Source organism: Rhinopithecus roxellana, chromosome 1, assembly GCF_007565055.1.
Source record: "Rhinopithecus roxellana isolate Shanxi Qingling chromosome 1, ASM756505v1, whole genome shotgun sequence".
In the NCBI taxonomy this organism is placed as follows: Eukaryota; Metazoa; Chordata; class Mammalia; order Primates; family Cercopithecidae; genus Rhinopithecus; species Rhinopithecus roxellana.
The window spans coordinates 119,905,520-119,924,614 of NC_044549.1; the positions used below are offsets into that span (position 1 = coordinate 119,905,520).

At 38.8% G+C, this 19,095-nt stretch overlaps 1 protein-coding gene across 1 annotated transcript in view; it reads left to right on the top strand.

Annotated features, from left to right (window-relative positions):
- CRB1 (crumbs cell polarity complex component 1) overlaps positions 1-18,660 on the top strand; it is a 213,301-nt gene extending 194,641 nt beyond the window's left edge. Inside the window, exon 12 of the mRNA XM_030929663.1 lies at positions 17,843-18,660. Within this exon, the coding sequence (XP_030785523.1) occupies positions 17,843-18,058 (216 nt within the window). The 3' untranslated portion in view covers positions 18,059-18,660. The remainder of the gene's footprint in view (positions 1-17,842) is intronic.
- The last annotated feature ends 435 nt before the right edge of the window (positions 18,661-19,095 follow it).

Below are 19,095 nucleotides of genomic sequence, written 5' to 3' on the forward strand. Positions count from 1 at the left end.
GATGACCAGGATTCTTATGGTGCTTCTTTCAGCCAAGGGCTGTGCCTTCTCTGATATTAGGCCATAATGATCACATGCACTCAACATGCAATGCCTCATTTAGTTCTAACTGTCAGTAGTGCTGTTATTTCCACTTTACAGATGCTGAAATGAAGGTCCAAAGAAAGGAAGTGACTTACTTGGGGTCACACACTTCATCTAACCTCGAATCCTCAATTTTTCTCCAGTGTATAATTTTGGGTTTCTGTTTCCTAGTTTGTAAAGTGCAACATTTGGAGACTGTTTTTAAGCAGACCATCCTACCAGAAAATTCTAGAAGTCTTAACATTTCTTAATTGTAAAATAAGTGTTTTAAAAGAAATGCCATTACACATAGTTTACAAAAACACAAGTTTATCATGGGACCAACTATGTCCAGGGAACTCTGGAATTTCGTAAAGAACAGTTCTAGGGGCAAATGAGGAATGTAAATGGGAAAGAAATTATAAAATGTGCTCTACAGCCCTAATGGGATCCAGAATCTATATATTTTTACCATTAAGTCCTGTGAACACTAAAGATAATCACAGCTGGCAATATGTAAATTATTCTTTTTTTTTTTTTATACTTTAAGTTCTAGGGTACATGTGCATAACGTGCAGGTTTGTTACATATGTATATTTGTGCCATGTTGGTGTGCTGTACCCATCAACTCGTCAGCACCCATCAATTCATCATTTATATCATGTATAACTCCCCAATGCAATCCCTCCCCCCTCCCCCCTCCCCATGATAGGCCCCAGTGTGTGATGTTCCCCTTCCCGAGTCCAAGTGATCTCATTGTTCAGTTCCCACCTATGAGTGAGAACATGCGGTGTTTGGTTTTCTGTTCTTGTGATAGTTTGCTAAGAATGATGGTTTCCAGCTGCATCCATATCATAATGGCAGGATCAAGTTCACACATAACAATATTAACCTTAAATGTAAATGGACTAAATGCTCCAATTAAAAGACACAGACTGGCAAACTGGATAAAGAGTCAAGACCCATCAGTCTGCTGTATTCAGGAGACCCATCTCACATGCAGACACATACATAGGCTCAAAATAAAGGGATGGAGGAAGATCTACCAAGCAAATGGAGAACAAAAAAAAGCAGGGGTTGCAATCCTAGTCTCTGATAAAACAGACTTTAAACCATCAAAGATCAAAAGAGACAAAGAAGGCCATTACATAATGGTAAAGGGATCAATTCAACAGGAAGAGCTAACTATCCTAAATATATATTCACCCAATACAGGAGCACCCAGATTCGTAAATTATTCTTATTTGCAGTTTCTTGAAGTTAAAGGTTGTGTGTGTTTGGCTGGTATAACTGCGTTGCCACTTAATTACCAATATAAATGCTCGCAAATTATAGAAACCAATATAAGCCCCTCAACTTAAAGATTTATTTACAGAACCCTAAATAATGACATTGAGCTTCACATTCACCTTGGGAGGTGAGCTGAAGAGGATTAGCCTCTTGTGTAATTGTGCATAATTAGTCTTCTGCCTTGAAACAGAAAAGGAGTATTTCACAGGATTCCCACTATGGCTGGGGAGGACAGACCATGGCTGGGGAGGACAGAGGACCACTCTGAAGGAGAAAATGAGCACCTTCGTAAAGAGGCAATGTGGGACGGAAAGAGCCTGGGGTGGGTTACGAGAGCCGTGAAGGTGATGCACATGTGCATAAAGGGAAAGCATTTGAGTGACTGCCTCTTCAAATTAAATATTCTGTGACAGAAAAGTAGGCTGCATCCTATGTGTTAGCTCTCATGGCACTTCAAGCTAGAGAGACACATAATAAGAACCATCATCACTGATCAATTTCCTTTTAAAGACTTGTCTACTGTTTTACTAATTCCATTGATCAGACATTGCAATTCACAAGCTCCTATTACATTCTCTTGGTTAAAAGTGAGGTCCTGATTGGGCTCGACACATGAATCTGTAGAGCTTTCCCCTCTAACTGGCAAACAATCCAAGCTGCACCTGGATATATCAGCCCTTAATCGTCATTTATGTCCAGGAGTGCTACATTTGTTTTACAATGCCATCTAATTTGTCAGCTCAGTTCAAAAAAATTTCAGCACCTGCAAAACATCATGAACTCTGAAGCTGACAGGAAAAGGAGGAAAAGATGGCATGTTGTTTGAATAGTTTTCTCAATATAGAAATGTATGGGTCTTGAAATTGTACATTAAGACAAAAGCGTAGCAAGCCATGAATTGCAGGAGCTCATGGTGCAGGACATGCCAATTAGAATTTATGCTACACAAATGCAAAAGTATGTTCTTATAAGTTAAATAGTTTGACTTTTCCACATTTTATACACCTGTAATGTTGTCGCTCTTGATTTTGTGTATGATAGTGTAGAATAAGCTTTTTGCCTTAGACTTTTTATAGGCAGAAATGTGCCATTCCAATGAAACAACTTTAGGAGCATTTTATGGACGACTGTATTACCATCCTATCAATTGGCATTTACTAAATTCAGGCACTATAAATAATACTGATATACCTTATACATAGTGGAATATGTGTGTATGATTTAATAAACGATTTAAATTATTTTCAGACCATTTTTACATTAATCTATAAGGAAATATAAGCTCCTTTAAAATGGTTTTGAAACTTCGTGTCTCAAAAGGAGTAGAAAAACAACTCCGAAGTTCCCCTATGCTCCTGGAAACATTAAATCCTCTTGGCAATGCGTGACATGTGAAAGGACTCCCTCAGTTTGCCCCGAAATACTCCTCTTGGTCCTAAAAACATTACACACTCCTTTAGTGAGTTATAGGCAAAGGAGCCAGTGTGTTTTGAGGGACAAGGTATAAATGCTATGGCATCCAAAAGGATTAGCTGCCTCTTCTGGAAAATTAGGAAATTGATGCGTAATTTTTAATTACGCATAAATTTCAAACTTTTCATCAAAGTCAAATTGTGCTGATGTAGTCAAACCTAATGTAAGCATTGATTCAAGAACCTGCTGATGGAGTGAAAATACATGGAAACTTGTTAACAAGAAGTACAATTATCTACGGCTCAGCAAATAACGCTCAGAGTGTCATGTAATATGCTGAGCTCAGGCAGCCTATAGCCAATGGAGATCTCTTTTTTTTTTTTTTTTTTCCTTCACGGTTAATATTTACAGTTGGAAGCAAAACATGGCTGCTATCTAAGTGCGGCACCTAACAAGGAAGTTGTTGGCTTGATACCTTGTTTCCTGACACTGAAGCACTGCAACAGCTACCTTCTTAATCATCGCCTGATGATATTGTGTTAAAACTGGAGGGGAGCACATGGCTGTTTTATATAAGCCACAACCCCGGGAGATTTTATTCATTGTTTAGTTGTTTTACTTCTTGATAGACATACTGGGATGTTAAAAGCATAGGACTGAAAGTTGTGCATTATGGAGGGAGTTTTTTCTTTGTTCTCCTGCTGAATTTTTCTAGGTCTATGCAGACACTCTTTGTAAAGACAGTTTACCTCCCGACACCTACTGTGTGCTAGGCACCTTCCTAGAACTCAAAGCAAAACCTTTCCACCCATCAGCCTACTTTATTGAAGTTATTCTCACATGCAAAGTCCAAAAAAAAAAAAAAAAAACTAAACAGACATCAGTAATCAGAGAAGCATGATTGGTTACATAAGCACTGTGCATAGTAAGAGACCTGAAATATAAAATAACCATTTTTACTCTTCTTTCAGTCTGCAAATATGCCAGCTAAGGGTAATACAGTTGAAATTATGGGGTAGATTTGGGGTTACACTTATATAGTGCTCTAAGGATGCAGCTGTGCATAAACAAGCCCTGATAATTTGGATTCTAAGCTGCTTACTAGCTGTGTGCCTTTGGACGAATTGCTTAAATCATCTTTTAAATACATGCAATAATCTCTGTATCATTAGATTGTGGTGAAAATTAAGAGATGGAATGTAAAATGCCAGAAAATATTAAATCCTCAGCTTGTAGTTACTTTTTCCATATCCCTATGTTCCACCTTTTAGTTCTAATGTATTTTACAGGTAATCCCAGCGTAGAAAATGACCCAAATACAGGAAAGATGAACTACTTGGGTAGGATGCTCAAAGAATCAAAGACCTAGGTGTCACCTTTGTCGTAGAATTAATATATTTACTCTGGGTTCCTGAAACTAGTAAAAGAACCCTAACAAATAGTAGCAAACGAATTTTAGTGAAAGAGAACATTGAAACATTTAATAGAAGACCAACGTCTTAGAACTACTTAATAAAAATGCCTTTTACTCTTGAGGTGATTTCTGCTCAGGTCCACCTCACAAAGAGGACCTGGACTGAGTTGAGCTATGTTGCAACTCTTTCTCGCTTGTCAAACTTGTAGCTGCTCCTTGTGTTGCTAAATCACAGCAGATGGCTTCCTTTTACACCCAACGCTGTCAGTGGAATGTAAATGCGTCTCCTCACAACACTGAAAATACTAAGGCTGTGTGTTTAATCTGTGCTGTACAAGCAGAATGACCCTGAAAAGAACATGAGCACTGAGCACGTTTGGAGAATTGGCATCAATCCTTGGAAACAGGATTGGGGAGGATTTTTCAAGCCTAGTGACTAATCATGGTTTTCTTCCTGAGGCTCCTAACTCAGCCATATCCCTGAGGACAAGCAATCTAAATGGTGATTGAATAGAAAAGTTATAGACCCAAGGGAAATATTTTTTTTTAAAGGGGCAGTGGGAGTGTTATTTGGGGTATGGGAAAAAGTAGAGAGAGTTGTGCTGCACCACAAAATTGAAGAGGCTTAGTTTATAGTTTGAACACTCAATTCTATGTCTCCTTGGGAGTTAAAAAAAATAAAATTTCCCTGTTTCAGATTATTTAAGTCACTAAGAGGAATATTTTCTCTAAGCAATTACTTCAAAAATCAGAAATAATGTAAATAACTCATGTCAATATGATACCAAATATGAGACAATAATTATTCAGAAAAAAATTATATTTTGAGAGTATGAATAGCAAATTATAGAAATAAAATATAATCAAGCACATTAGCCAGGTTATCTCATTTTTTTTCTTAAATAGATGTGAGAGTTGCTTAGTAAACAGATAACCTGATCTTCATTTTATTAAAACAGTCTCCAAAAATTAACCAGTGGCTAAGGGAGAAGAGAACTTGTCATGCAATTTTGTCTTTTGAGCCTTTTGTAGCAAAGGAACACAGTTCTTGTCACTGCTACTTCCCACCTTTCCTTGGACAAGGGTCTCAAACTATTATTTCAAAATGATGCGGTCATTGTGGATATCATAATTACTCTATGTACCATATATAACACAGACTTAGAGATCGCAAAGCATGAAATACCCACTTTAGCTTTATTGTATGATCTAATTTTATAGTGGGTTATTAAATTCTGCGCTAAATTTATACATAGAAATGGAGCAATTTTAGTTCAGCAGTATTTTTAAACTAATAGGAAAATGCTGTTAGACTTTATTTTTGTCCCCTCCAAGAATAAATGGTTTAGATTCCTCAATACAAATGAAAACCTAGCCTTTGCTTTTGTTGTGCTTTGGGGTATTTAGGTGAACTGTTAGTAAAGTCATACATAAGGTTTTGGGTTTTTTTTTTTTTTTTTAATCCTGCTAACTTTAAAACCTATAGACTTTTACCAAATGGCTTATGAAAGACTGACTTCTGAAAGAAACCTTAGTTCTAAAACTAAATACTATTTCAATAAATCCTCATAATATGAAGGTTTCTATCTTTGCTGGTTGTCAGGTTGCTTGGTGTTTTAAGTTGCTTTGAGTCCATAGGTTTTAGAAATGTTCACTTGGGATCTGATCAGCCTCTCAGCTTCACAGGATCCATCTCTGTTTAGACATACCAAGTCTCAAACTATTTTGAAGAGAGAAGGCTGTGAAGTGAAAGGCTTCCCATTAAAGCATGATATGTGTCTTTCATCTTCCACTAGGCAGAGTTCGAAACTGAAAGTCTGATAATTTGATGTAAACTGACAGTGGCAATAGAAATGGCTACTTTTGAGATTATTTAAGAGAAGGTGCAAGGTATAGACATTCATCAATGAAACACTAAAAGAAAGGTTTTTATTTCTATGTTTGCTTTTTAAAATAAGAATAGAGTAAATGGCACAATAGATTATATAAACAAGGACTTCAATGACAAGCTGTCAAAGTTAAAATAATATATTTTACATGGGTGACTTGACGCCACACTTTATCACCTACACGAGGGGAAGCCAATTTGAGTCTGGTCAATAAAATACAACCTCCAAAGTTGGGACTGGGGCAAAGCTGACATAGTGTGGCAGAGTCTGGTGATTTGGCATGCACTTCTGCTGAGACACAGCAGGAGTTGGCACTGCTACCATCTGGGGTATGTCCGACATTTAAACCCTATTTGATTAATCAACACTTATGCAGGTTGAAGGGACGATACATTGGCTCTGCTCTGAGGCAGTTCAGGCTCTAGTAATTTAATGCAGGTCTGAGGCATAAATGGGACTAGTGATTCAAAAGCTGGATTTACTGCAGTCTCACAACTGTTGAAAATTAAAGTACATGTGCTGCAAGTTAGGGTTACTAGGGTATCTCATTATAGGAGGCTATTTTTTTTCAGAGGTTGGAATCTTTACTGAATTACTGAGAGACTTATTCGAATGTAGGCTTGGACCAAATAATTTTCTGATAAATTGGTCATAAATCCTCAGTAAAATAAGCTTGGTGTTCTCAGCATATCTATTGGCTTTTTGATCATTTTTATGGCTTTCCTTTTGCTGGTCAAATTATCCTTATATGCTCCTAAAGCTCCTCTGACATGGATTAAGTCAACACAAACCAATAGACCTTCATTACTTTGGCAACTGGTTTTGATTTGGGGGCAATAAATATGATGACACAGACTAGATTACCTCTGCTGAAGGGATATGTGATAAGCCATAGGGATGTCAGGGATCCTGCATTATTTTTTCTGCCTAATGTGAGAATGAATTAATAGTAGCTTTTAACCAGCTGAAGAAAGTTGGAAAGAAGAAAGAAATCTGAATGAAAAGAGAACCGAGGTACGGCTTATAGGTTAAGAGCGGTGACACCAGTCAATCATAAGAAAGTCCATGAACACCCACTGTGTGTCCAACACCGTGCAAGGCACAGGCAGGCAGGGTCAGGGCCAAATATGTGAGGAAACTAACATGTGATGTGATCCATATCTTAGTGTCTAGTAGAGGAGATAAGACCATCAATGACAGTAAGATTTATTGTGCAATAAAAGTGTAGAGAAAAGAGAAATAAGCAAGGCCTGGAATAGCCAAGGAAGGGGTAATGGAAGAAGCAAGATCTGCAAATATAGGGGTTGGAGAAACTATTTTCTTTATAAAAATTGTTTGTTAAATTATTACTTTTCCAACATTTTGCTTGGAAAAAAATGCAAACCTAAAGAGAATTGGAAAATAAAGTTACAACTAATGCCTGTAAATCTTTAACCCAGATTACCAACTTTTTAACATTTTGATACTTCTGCTTTATCTCTGTCCCTATACATGTCTCTTTTTTTTTTTTTTTTTGCTCAGTGATTAGAAAGTAGATTGCAGACGTCATGACACTTTACCACTAAGTATTTTAGTGTCTCTTAAGAAAGAGAACTTCCTTCTATAACCACAATGCTAATATCATATTCAAGAAATTTAACATCTTATATAGTATCCATATTCAGACTTCCTAACCGTCCCAACAATGTCCTTTATAGATTTTTTAAATCCAGGATACAATCAATTGCATTTAGTCATCAGTTGGCATGTCTTTTTAGTATCTTTTTTACCTCAAACTGTCCCTTGCCCTTTTAATCCTTTTGCCACTGAATATTCTCTTGCTTCCGGAATTCTGTATAAAATCAATTGGCATATTTATCCCTTGTCTTCTAAAATTATTTAGTATGGCAGAAAGGGGATATGAAGAAACTCCGATCTTTTTCTGCACTACAAAATGCAGGTTAGCAGAGGACCCAGCAGATGCATAAAAAGGGAACTGAAATAATGAAGCTACTATGTTTAGAATAAGTGATATAAGTCATCAGGCTAGGAAAGGACCAGCAGCGAGTACACATGAAATTGCTCCCTCCATTCTGGCCCTCCTGAGAGAAGGAAATCAGGTTTCTTGACATGGTATCTATATGGGTTACATGCCCAGTTTTGGTAAACACTTCCCTGGCACATGAGCTCTCTGCCACTTCCTATTCTATTTCTTCTCCATTTGTGGCTCTGCATAAGGAGTTACCCTTCTGTAAAGTTTTGCAGGCATGCAGGAAATGTCCCAGAACCACAGGCATGCTTTTTGTTCTCCTTAAAGCAATTGGATCATGGTGATTCCTTCAGCCTAAAACACACTTCTTTACCTCATTCTCCCAGCAACTTCCTTTGAGAAACTTAGAGATGCCATGAGGCACCTTCCTTTCTCCTTGTTTTTCCTTCATATTCACCTCTAAACTAACACCACCCATATGGAACTGTAATTGTTTATATAGCTGCCCCACCCCCAGGCACTACCACTAAATAGTGAATTATTTTAAAGATAATGGTTATGCCTTTTACTTCCATATCTCCAGGATCTAATATGCTGTCTGAAACTTTGAAGGCATTCGGTAATAATTTGTTGAGTAAGTAAATGAAAGTATGAATAAATGAACGAATGAATTTCACCACAAACAAACTTTCTGGGCTATACAGAACTCTTCTTATGACTGAGAAGAACTTAATAATGTGTTAAACAGGGCAATCAGCATTACAAGTGTGTGAGTCAATAACAATTGATCAGCCATTTGCGCAAAGCACTGCGTTTTATATTATTGGGAAGTTCCAGAGTAACAAATAGTCATGCCTTAGAGTCCTTAAGCGAGGGATGGATTTGCCTTAACTCACATTAAACAACAGCTACACATTCATGTGCATATGCTATGCCAGGCAGGCCTAGCTACAGCTCTTCTCAAAAAGGTGCTGGCCCTGGACATTGCTGTGTAAGAGTCACAGGTGAGTGGAGTCACATGGGCTTCCCTGGAGAGGCTTTGCAAAGTAGAGAAAGTTTGAATTGTCTTTTAAAAAGAGGAGAGGCATGATTGAATAAATGGCATGTTTCAGGATGGAGAAGTGTTTTGGCAGGAGCAGGTGATTCCTGTTTGAAAAGTAGCAGGTAAATAGAGTTGCTTCTGCTGGAACTCCCAGCACTAGCTAGGCTGCAACTGATGGTGACCCTCATGAGGAAATGGGACTCATTAGTAAAGAGCCTCAATTTAAAAATTGTTGGGTGGGGTGGCGCACACCTGTAATCCCAGCACTTTGGGAAGCCAAGGTGGGTGAATTGCTTGAGCCCGGGAAGTCAAGGCTGCAGTGAGCCAAGATTGAGCCACTGCACTCCAGCCTGGGCGACAGAGTGAGACCCTGTCTCAAAATAAATAAACAAACAAAGAAATACAATTGAAATTAGCAATTTATATTTGATATGGATAGGTTTGGTATAGTTCGTTCCCAGGGCTTCGTAGTCAGGTAAGTACGGTCATTGTTTTCTGTGGGGCTGGATAGAGGATGTAGATTCTGGAGGAAATAAGTGTATAGAGGATAGATGAATTACCTAGGGAGAAGACAGTTATGCCTTGGGCCAGGACTGTGACTGTGGGAATGCAGAAGAGAGAAATTTGAACAGAATGGTAGGGGAATTGGTTACAAATGGGTCTGGGAATAGAGTAATGAAGAGATGAAAAGGATGTGCTTTGAAAACTACAAGTGTTTGCAGCTCATAGCGCTGAATGGGTTACACGCTCTGAATCTTTAGTTAGCAACCAATGTTTTCCAAAATGAAATAAAGAGAAGAAAAGAAAAAAAAAGGGAGAGAAGCATGAATGTCCACATAGCTTTTCTGAGACCAAAATAGGCCAAGCTAATGTCCAGTAGTTCACCTAACAGAAACAAAAAGAATAATTCGCATGTAGCAAATGATAGCTGGCTGTGGCTTATTTTTTACCTTTTTTTTGTTTTTAATCCCCACTAACAGCTCCTGACTGTGTCACTTGATAACGTTTCCATTCTAGATACGAGGGGGAGGAAAAGGTAAAAACAAACACATTGTTTGTTGATTTCACAAAAAGGAATAATGCTCAACTGTATTCATATCTGGTTGGCTCCTTGGTCATATTATCCCTTATCTGCCACACCAATTCCTGCCTCAGCACCTCGGAGATAGCACCTCCCCTTGCTACTTCCATTCCTCTGCTGGACACATGCTGAGGTTTTTATTAGCTAAAAATCCCAAGAGGCAGAAGCTCTGTGTTGATAGTCAATAGCTCATTGCATGCTGATGGACAAGCTCGAACTTTTAACTCTCTCCTGCCAAGTGGCAGTCTGCAATGTCTTTGTGGAACAGACGCTGTTCCAGGTGCCAGGGAAACAACTGGGAACAAGGAAGGCAAATATCTGCACCTGAATGGAGCTTCCATTACAGCAGGAGACAGACATAAACTCTATAGACTTCACCTGGTACTGCGTACTTGAGAGAATGAAAGCTGATTGCAATCAAAGAGGATGGTCAGGGAAGGTCTCCCGAAGAAGGTGACAGCAAATAGTAACACCTACCTAGTTGAGTTATTAGGAGAATTAAAGCGTCTTCTGTGTTAAAAACATCTGGCGAACCACTGACACAGGGTCAGAAGAAATGGCTAGCCATTATCTTTCAACAATAAATTTACAAAGCATAATGAAATATAACTGAGTTTGAGCTGCTCGGATTTGGTTCTTGTTTGTGAGACAAGGCGATAATTTTTATTCACAAGGCCATGTGCTCCAAAGAAAACAATGCTATCACTTATACCACCTGCTTATGGAGAGAAAAATATGAAAGCAATGTCCTCAAACTTCTAGCTGCATCTGTGCTTCTGCCTGAAATCTGGTATCCTAAGTAGGAGAGAAGTTGTGAATTATCAGGGCTTTTGCTTGATACTTATTTTCACGGATCCAATGCCTGTACTGGCTCCTGCCAGAGACTGTTTGGCTCAGCACTCTACTTCTAGCTAGCATTGTGATTACACAATTTGTTGAATGCAGAAATAAACTTGCCTATTTATGACCAATGTCACAGCACATGTCAAATCTCAGTGTCACTGGGCGCTTTCCCTAAAAGTCTATAAGAGGAAATATGTCATGCTTGAGTTAATGTTAAGAGGTTGATTGTTTAACCCGGAACTATAATTCCAAATATATATCCTTATGTTAAATCAGTTTTTTTTTTTTTCTCATTTATCTCCAATGTATCCACAAGAAATTTCCACAGTAGCTGTTCTAGCCTCTTCCTTCCTATTGTAGCTATACGATTCCTTCTGGTATGGAAATCATATCAGAAGGTTGCCAGGAAGCATCTTCCAGGTTGTGGTTCCCTGGACGGTCCCATCTCAGCTCAGTTATTCCTCCCCTGGCTTTTTGATGACCCCCAATCAGCAGAGTTAAAAGAAATTGTAATCACGTGGTGAGAATTAATGAAAAAGCCTTTATATTGGATTCCTTCTTTTTCCAGCAAGGACTTCAAACCCTGCTAACTGCAGTCTTACAGCCCTTGGAGGGGGCCAGTAGCTCACCATTATTCTGTTCTCAGCAATCCCAGTGGGAGCTTATCTGTTTTCTGGGAGAAGCAAAGTAGCCAGATGAAGAGATGGGGCAGTGCCAAGGAGAAAATGATACTCAGCATGCAGTGCAGATCCCTCCCTCCCCTGTTCCCTGCTGTCGATCTGCTGCTTAGAAGGAAAGGTGCCTGGTGGCTCTCTGATCGCCGTCCTTTCTTCACATTCCTAAGCCTTTTATTTGGTGAAAGGAGCATCTGGCTGGATAGCCTCCTCCTTATCCCAGGACACTTCCCGAGTCCTGTCTTTTGGCTTTTTAATACCTTATTTTCCCCTTATGACTGTAAAGTAGACAGTGTATTTATGGTTGAAAATTGGCTGCTATAACAATATTAATTTTAAAAACAGAGTTTTGGCACATATTCAATAGTACTATGGAAACAGCTGTTTCTAACAATTCACTGATAAGATATAGTTCAAGGACTGAGGTCTGTGTGGGAGGTTTTTATCATCCACCAAATTAACGATCTACTTGTCAAAATAGCAATTCACAAGAACTGCTCTTCGAAGTTGTATTCCTTTTTAAAAAAATTTAGAGAATGAGCATTCAAGAGATGTCTTTATTTTGCTTTATATATGTAGACGGAAGATAAATATTCTAACTGGCATGTTAAAGACACAATGTGTCTAAAGTAATTTTTCCATGAGTCACTAATTCTCTTAATTGCACATAATGGTCTTACTTGGTTATTTGATGTAACACTAAATACACACACAGACACAACTAGTTTCAGAAATGCACATATTGAAGCTGGAATGTAACCTGTAATCAATTGGCACATTCAAACATTTTAATTTGCCATCTTAAACTGTCTCCACATATTTCTATGTAACTGATATACATACAATTGAATTCCAGGAAAGACTTGAAGTAATTCACTGCACTGTGGTGTTTTCCAGTTTTTAACCCCAAATATTGCCTCCATTTTTAACCACAAACATACTTCTGTTGGTTTTATAAAATGCAGGGATGAGAGAAAGGACCTCAGGGGGGTGATGGTGGCACCGTTAGTTCTTGAATTCCCTCACTTTAAGTCAAAGCTTTCATGTTTGCATCTCCATTCACTTGGAAATATGAGGTTACATTTTCCAAAAAATCCTGCAACGTTTCATGTTTTTTCAGGGCTCCTTCTGATATGTTTATTGTCTTCACATTATTTCGAATGCTGTCATTGGCCCTAAATATCATGAAAGATAGGTCCTGATGCTGACAACAGAATTTGTCTCATTTCTTTTATTTCCATTCATTTTGTGTTTTCCAAATTAGATGAACTCTCAAGCAATTAGTAACAGTTGATTCTGATAGGCCCAGATTGCACACCCTTCTACCAGGGCCACATCAGCACAGTGAGAGTGATAACCCGAAGCGCCTCCTTGTTCACAAGTTCGGCCCTGAGTGGATGGTAGGAGTTCTGAAATCCAAACAGGATCAAGAAAATCAATCAGGGGAAGGTCACTCGGGGTAATAAACAAGAGCAACCACATGGATCAAAGTTCTCGTACTGTGTGTATGTCCTATGAGAAGCTCTTTATCCACTGAATACTATAATTCTCAGAACAATTCTAAGACATGGGAATTGTTGTCCCCGTTTAGTATACTTAGCCTACATATACTGTGGGAAAATGGTATACGAGCGGAGCTCTTAACCACTTCATTACACAGCCAGGAGTGGCAGAGGTAGGGCTGCATCCCAGGCCTTGAATTTTCTTTCATTATTATGACATTTCTGAGAGAAGTAAGAAACAGTAAATATCGGCTAAGTATACTAAACAAGTAGCAAAACTAGATTGAAATCCCTTTCTGTATGCTTAGCAAGTGCATGCTGTTTCTAGTTCCCCTTCAGAAGAAAGAGGATGAAATTTCTTTTCTAGGATTAAAAGGAAAACACACATTAACGTAGGGTGCTAGGACATTCCAGCATACAATAATCAGGATGGAAGTTTCAAAATAGGTTTTGACAGTTTCATCATAGAATACCATGGCATAACCTTGCTTGGGTCCTATATAGGCCAGAACCCAGTTAATGTTTCAGAATAAATTCTCTTTGAGGAGAACAAATGAAACGTCTATTTATTTTATTCTGCAGATATGGAGTTCAAAGAAATCACAGTTTAAATTAATCATATATACAATATACATGTTTAAAAAGTGGTTAATATGATAACTGACTACAGATAGCAGCATGTCATTTTTTAGGAAAGAAAAAACAATTTTACATGATATTTATAATTAATTTGAGGTATGTCTTTTCAGGAAAAGGTTATTCAAAAGCACAGTGTTAGAGCACAACCAATCCAAATAGGCCTGGCCTTAAATCTCGTCCTGCACCTAGAGGCCTCCATAGTCAGTTCATGTGTCCCAGCAGTTTCAATTATCAAAAGATCCATCCTAGTGCCGTATATTTTAAGCACAGTTGAAGAATAGTGGAGCAAAAAAAAAAAAAAGCCTTTCAACCATGGGAATTTAAAAGCAAAGGGCCCTGAAGAGGCGATTTCAAAACCCTACTCATTCAGTTCACTCTAAAGCTTAATGACATGCCCTATTTGATACAGTTAGGGGAACTCTTTCATCAAAAACTTTATATGAGACTGGGAATTGCAATATTGGGTTTGTAGGTTTGCTCCCTTGGTCATACTGCAAGGTCCTGAAGGAATTCTAGTTTATCTTTTAAAAGCAAGTAGAATTAGGGATAATGATCAATGGTGTACTAATGACTACTACTATGTTTATGTATTTGAGAACTTCCTATAGGCTGTGCTTTTTGTATTTTGCATTCTTTGTGTTTTATTTGGTCCCATCCTTTGAAATAGATATTAATATTCCATTTTATAGGTGATGAAAATGAGTTCCTAAGAGGTGAAATAACTTGCTGTGTTTGCACAAGTATTTGGCAGAGCCACGAATCAAACCCAGGTCTCTGCCTATAAAGACTGACCTCTTAACCACTTCATTACACAGCCAGGACTGGCAGAAGTGGGGCTGGATCCAGGCCTTGAATTTGCTCTTTTATTTTTATCACATTTTTAAGGACAGCAAAGCAACTGTAGATGACTTGGTTTCTCAGGAGTCCCAAAATATGTGAAACAGGTCAGCCCTCTGGTTCCACCTGAACTGGGGTACTAACAAGGACTCAGGACCCACCCCCATGAGTCCCTCTTCCTCTCCTGTTGCCGAATAGCAGATGAGAGGATCTAGGTAGCCTCAGCTTACCCAATGTAATCAATCTCAGGCTGAATGGGAAGAGAAGGGCCTGGAAAAGTTTAGAAAACGGAGACAAACCAAATGCTTTTTCTCCTGTGTGCATGGGTGTGGACACTCCCAGCTCTCTTATCCAGGAGAACTGCCATTTCCTCCAACAGATGACATGATTTACCAGACAGATTAAGATGAAATCAACATCTAAGAGCAAGAGCGTGCATTTTCTAAAGATCACTGGATAGTACTAAGGTGTTTTGCTGGTCAGATTTCATCTGCCCTTCTGTGTCCCAGCCTTTTGACCTTTCAAGCCCAACTCTGTGGTTCTGTTCCTCTTTCCCAGGCCAGAGTTATCTTTATTGATAAAACATATAATTATTTACAAAAGCATGGCCACACAGTATGGATGGAGAGCTTGCCCTCTAGTTGACATAAACTATTTTTCTAAAAAACTACTGAACTCTCTGAAATTCTACATTCTTTACTTCAAAAGCTCCAATCACTGGAGGATGAAAAGTTGCCATAACCCAGAATTTTTGACAGTAATGTGAAGGGGAGATGGAGTCGTAAATGTGTTTCTGATGATCTAATAGTACTATATTCTTAAATGTCTCCAAGGCACCTAAGACCAGCTTTTCCCAACCTGACCTCATATTCTTCCTACACAAACCTCATGTGAACCCAATTTTTCCTCATGTGAACCCAGTTACAATGATTGACATCCCAATCCACCTGTTCATCTAAGATGGTATCACCAGCCATCTTCATCCTTCCTCTCTTCCCCACTACCCCACACAATCTGACACGGAGTGATGCTGAGTATACCTCAGAAATCTCTCTCAACCATTCTTTCCCTTCAATTCTCACTCCTTTGCTAAATTTAGACCTAGCTAATCTCTTATCATGACGAATAAGATAAACTAACTGCTCTGCCTCCAGTTTCTTCCCCACCTACACTATCTCCCATCCTCCACCCTGTTACCAGATCTTATCCTGTCATGCTTTTGCTTAAATATCTTCAGTGGCTCCTCACTGACTACAGGAAAAAGTCTGAGTTCAGTGTGACATTCACATTTCTTGACAAGATCCTTCTACTTTACAGTATTTTCTCTCCCCAACTCTTTTCATCCTTTCCCAATTCAAACATACACATTCATGGTCAATGTCTTCGGTCACACTGGGTTTCTTACTGTTTCCCTAAATTCTAAGGACTTTTGTATCTTCTTGCCTTTTATGTTTTGTTTTTGTTCTTGTTCTTGTTTGGAGACAGAGTTTGGCTCTGTCACCCAGGGTGGAGTGCAGTGGCATGATGTCTGCTACATCAACCTCCGCCTCTCAGGTTCAAGCGATTCTTCTGCCTCAGCCTCTCAAGTAGTTGGGATTACAGGCACCCACCACCACGCCCTGCTAATTTTTGTATTTTTAGTAGAGATGGGGTTTCACCGTGTTGACCAGGCTGGTCTCGAACTCCTGACCTCAGGTGATCTGCCCGCCTCAGTTTCCCAAAGTGTTGGGATTACAGGTGTGAGCCACCGAGAGTGTCTCATTAAAGTGGAATTTCCTCCTTGGAGTACTTGAGCATCCACTAATCCTTCAAAGGGCAATCATGTCTCATTCCAATCTTGCTCCACCTATGCCCCAAGACAATTCATCACACCGTCGTAACACCTATCTGTAATGTATTATGGTTGTGTGTGTGTGTGTGTGTGTGTGTCTCCCACTTCTCCTATTTCCAGAATTTGAGCTCCAGATTCCAAACTTGTATTTGTCTTGGTATTTTCATTTCCTTGCTCAGTGAATGCTCATAGTAAATGGTCAATAAGTATTGCTGAATGAATGCACAAACTAATGAACCACATTTGAGCAAGGCTTATTGTGAGTAGATCCCAGACAATGCTATGAAGATATTAGAATATTATATTAATTATATAATAATTTAAACCAAGACACAGGGAACAAAAAATAGAGACTAAGGATAGAAAAGATATTTAAACTCTTAGGATGTTAAACAGATTTCATTTGTAGTAGATTGGTTTGGTAACGTGGGGATGAGTCCTAGAGAAAGCTAAATGAGAAGGTAAAAGACTTTTCTCCCTGACAGAAATATGTCTTTGAAAAAATCAGTTTAAAAATTCAAACAGTAATTGCTTTCTGTCTTTAATATTTCTATGCAACTCAGTCCCAGTTTCATGTTACCCATTGTTAAACTGATAGAATTCGGGTTTGCTCAAAAGTGTTTTGCAAACACATCGGGATTAACATTAATCAAACCACTGTGTAAAAATACCAACTTTGAGAGCCCAGGATCCAGCTCCCCTTGACAGGGCTCTCTCTACCTGCCGCTTTCTGTTGCTAGATGCTTGGAGTCAGCGTTAAGCGCATGCGCCTTTACAACCGTTCAATTGCCATGTCGAATCCGAATCAGTGATTCCTGTGGAAACCTCTGGGCGAAACCAGCGTGTCACAGTCCCTCCTCTGTCTCAAGAATTTTTCCCACAAGACCCAACTAATTTAATTTCTTTCCTTTCCCCAAACAACAAAACGAAACAAAACTGTAAAACAACCATTTCTTCAGTCCCAAATCAGAACTTTTGGCAAGGGAGGAAAGAGATCATGAATAAATACGTGGCTATAGATCTAGAATCATTTTACAAATATAAATGTGGGCTCATCTTTTGCCTTTGTTGCTACGTGAATGATCTCAGTCACTGAGATTAAGAGACTGAGCAAATACAGTAGATATTTCATGCCAAATTTTCTGTCTGTAGACTTTAGATGCTAGATATATGATCACTTGCAAATGATTTGAGAATAAGAAAATCTGACTTTCTTTTAATACCTTGGTCTTTTTACAGTACTGAGTGGTACCAGCTTGCTCTGGTTGGTCTTCATTCCTGGGTAGTTCCATTGTCCTGAATATTTATTTGCCTTTGCTGTAGAATGCGCATCCCAATGATTTCAATCTTTCCAGTTGGCAGATGACTTGATCTCGGACATTTTCACCGCTATTGGCTCAGTGACCCTCGCCTTGTTACTAATCCTCTTGCTGGCCATTGTTGCTTCTGTTGTCACCTCCAACAAAAGGGCAACTCAGGGAACCTACAGCCCCAGCCGTCAGGAGAAGGAGGGCTCCCGAGTGGAAATGTGGAACTTGATGCCGCCCCCTGCGATGGAGAGACTGATTTAGGAGCATTCTGTCCCTTCGAGATGGGGATCCACACACTGTGAATGTGATGACTGTACTTCAGGGGTCTCTGACATACCTGACGATGTTAATCTGCAACCGGGATTACACTGGAACTACAGGAATGATTCCTTTGGCCACCTTAAAGACTTTCACAGTGGTTCCACTCGACACCATTGTTTTATTATGTTATATCACCCAATCGTGAAAAAAGTCTGTGCCAGTAATTTCAGCCTTATAATTAGCAAAAACATCTTCCAGAGAATAAAGTCTTCTGAGCAAAGCTCCAGTGTCTATCACTGAAACTCTTTCCTCTTTTCAACCTGGGGACAACTTTTAGTTTTCATTTTAGGTTTCTGTTCTTTCTGTAGTTTCTGTATAAACATATGGTAGTTTAGTTTCTGCCATATGTTTACAAAGAAACCACAATAAAAAATTGGCTACATTTCTCACTTCTCCTAGCATGTGGTCAAAGGTGATTGTTATATACCAGCGATGGGATACTTCTGTATACTTTTGTCCTTCATTCACGGATTCAGAGAAAGCCATGGGAATGACCTGTGGTTCAAAAAAGTGACCCAATGGGAACAAATAAAAATCGAAATCTGGTTGTTCTCCTTTCTGAGTACTTTTTGCATTTTTGTGACATTACGTGTGACAAAAGTAACCTCTAGGAACATTTGAAGAACCTGCTTATGAATTAGATCTTTTAACTAAATCATCTCAAGTTGGTTACATTTTAAAATTATTACTCTTTGAAAAGGCTTGGTTAAGTCAACACACTTCCTAGATAGAAATCAAAATAGGAGGAAAACTCACATTCTCAAGTTCGAAAAATCAAGTTCTTTTCTTCCAACTGCTTTTAGGTAAATCAGGACCAAACAGTGACATTGTCTAAAGGTAAGAACTCCAAAGTTAAATGTGTGCACTTTAAGGAGAATGTGTATAAGACTATGGAGTGTTTGGAGAAAATGCTGGGGCTTCTATTTTTATATTTTTTTCTACAAAGCATCTGGTTATATTTTTATATGTGCTTTGAA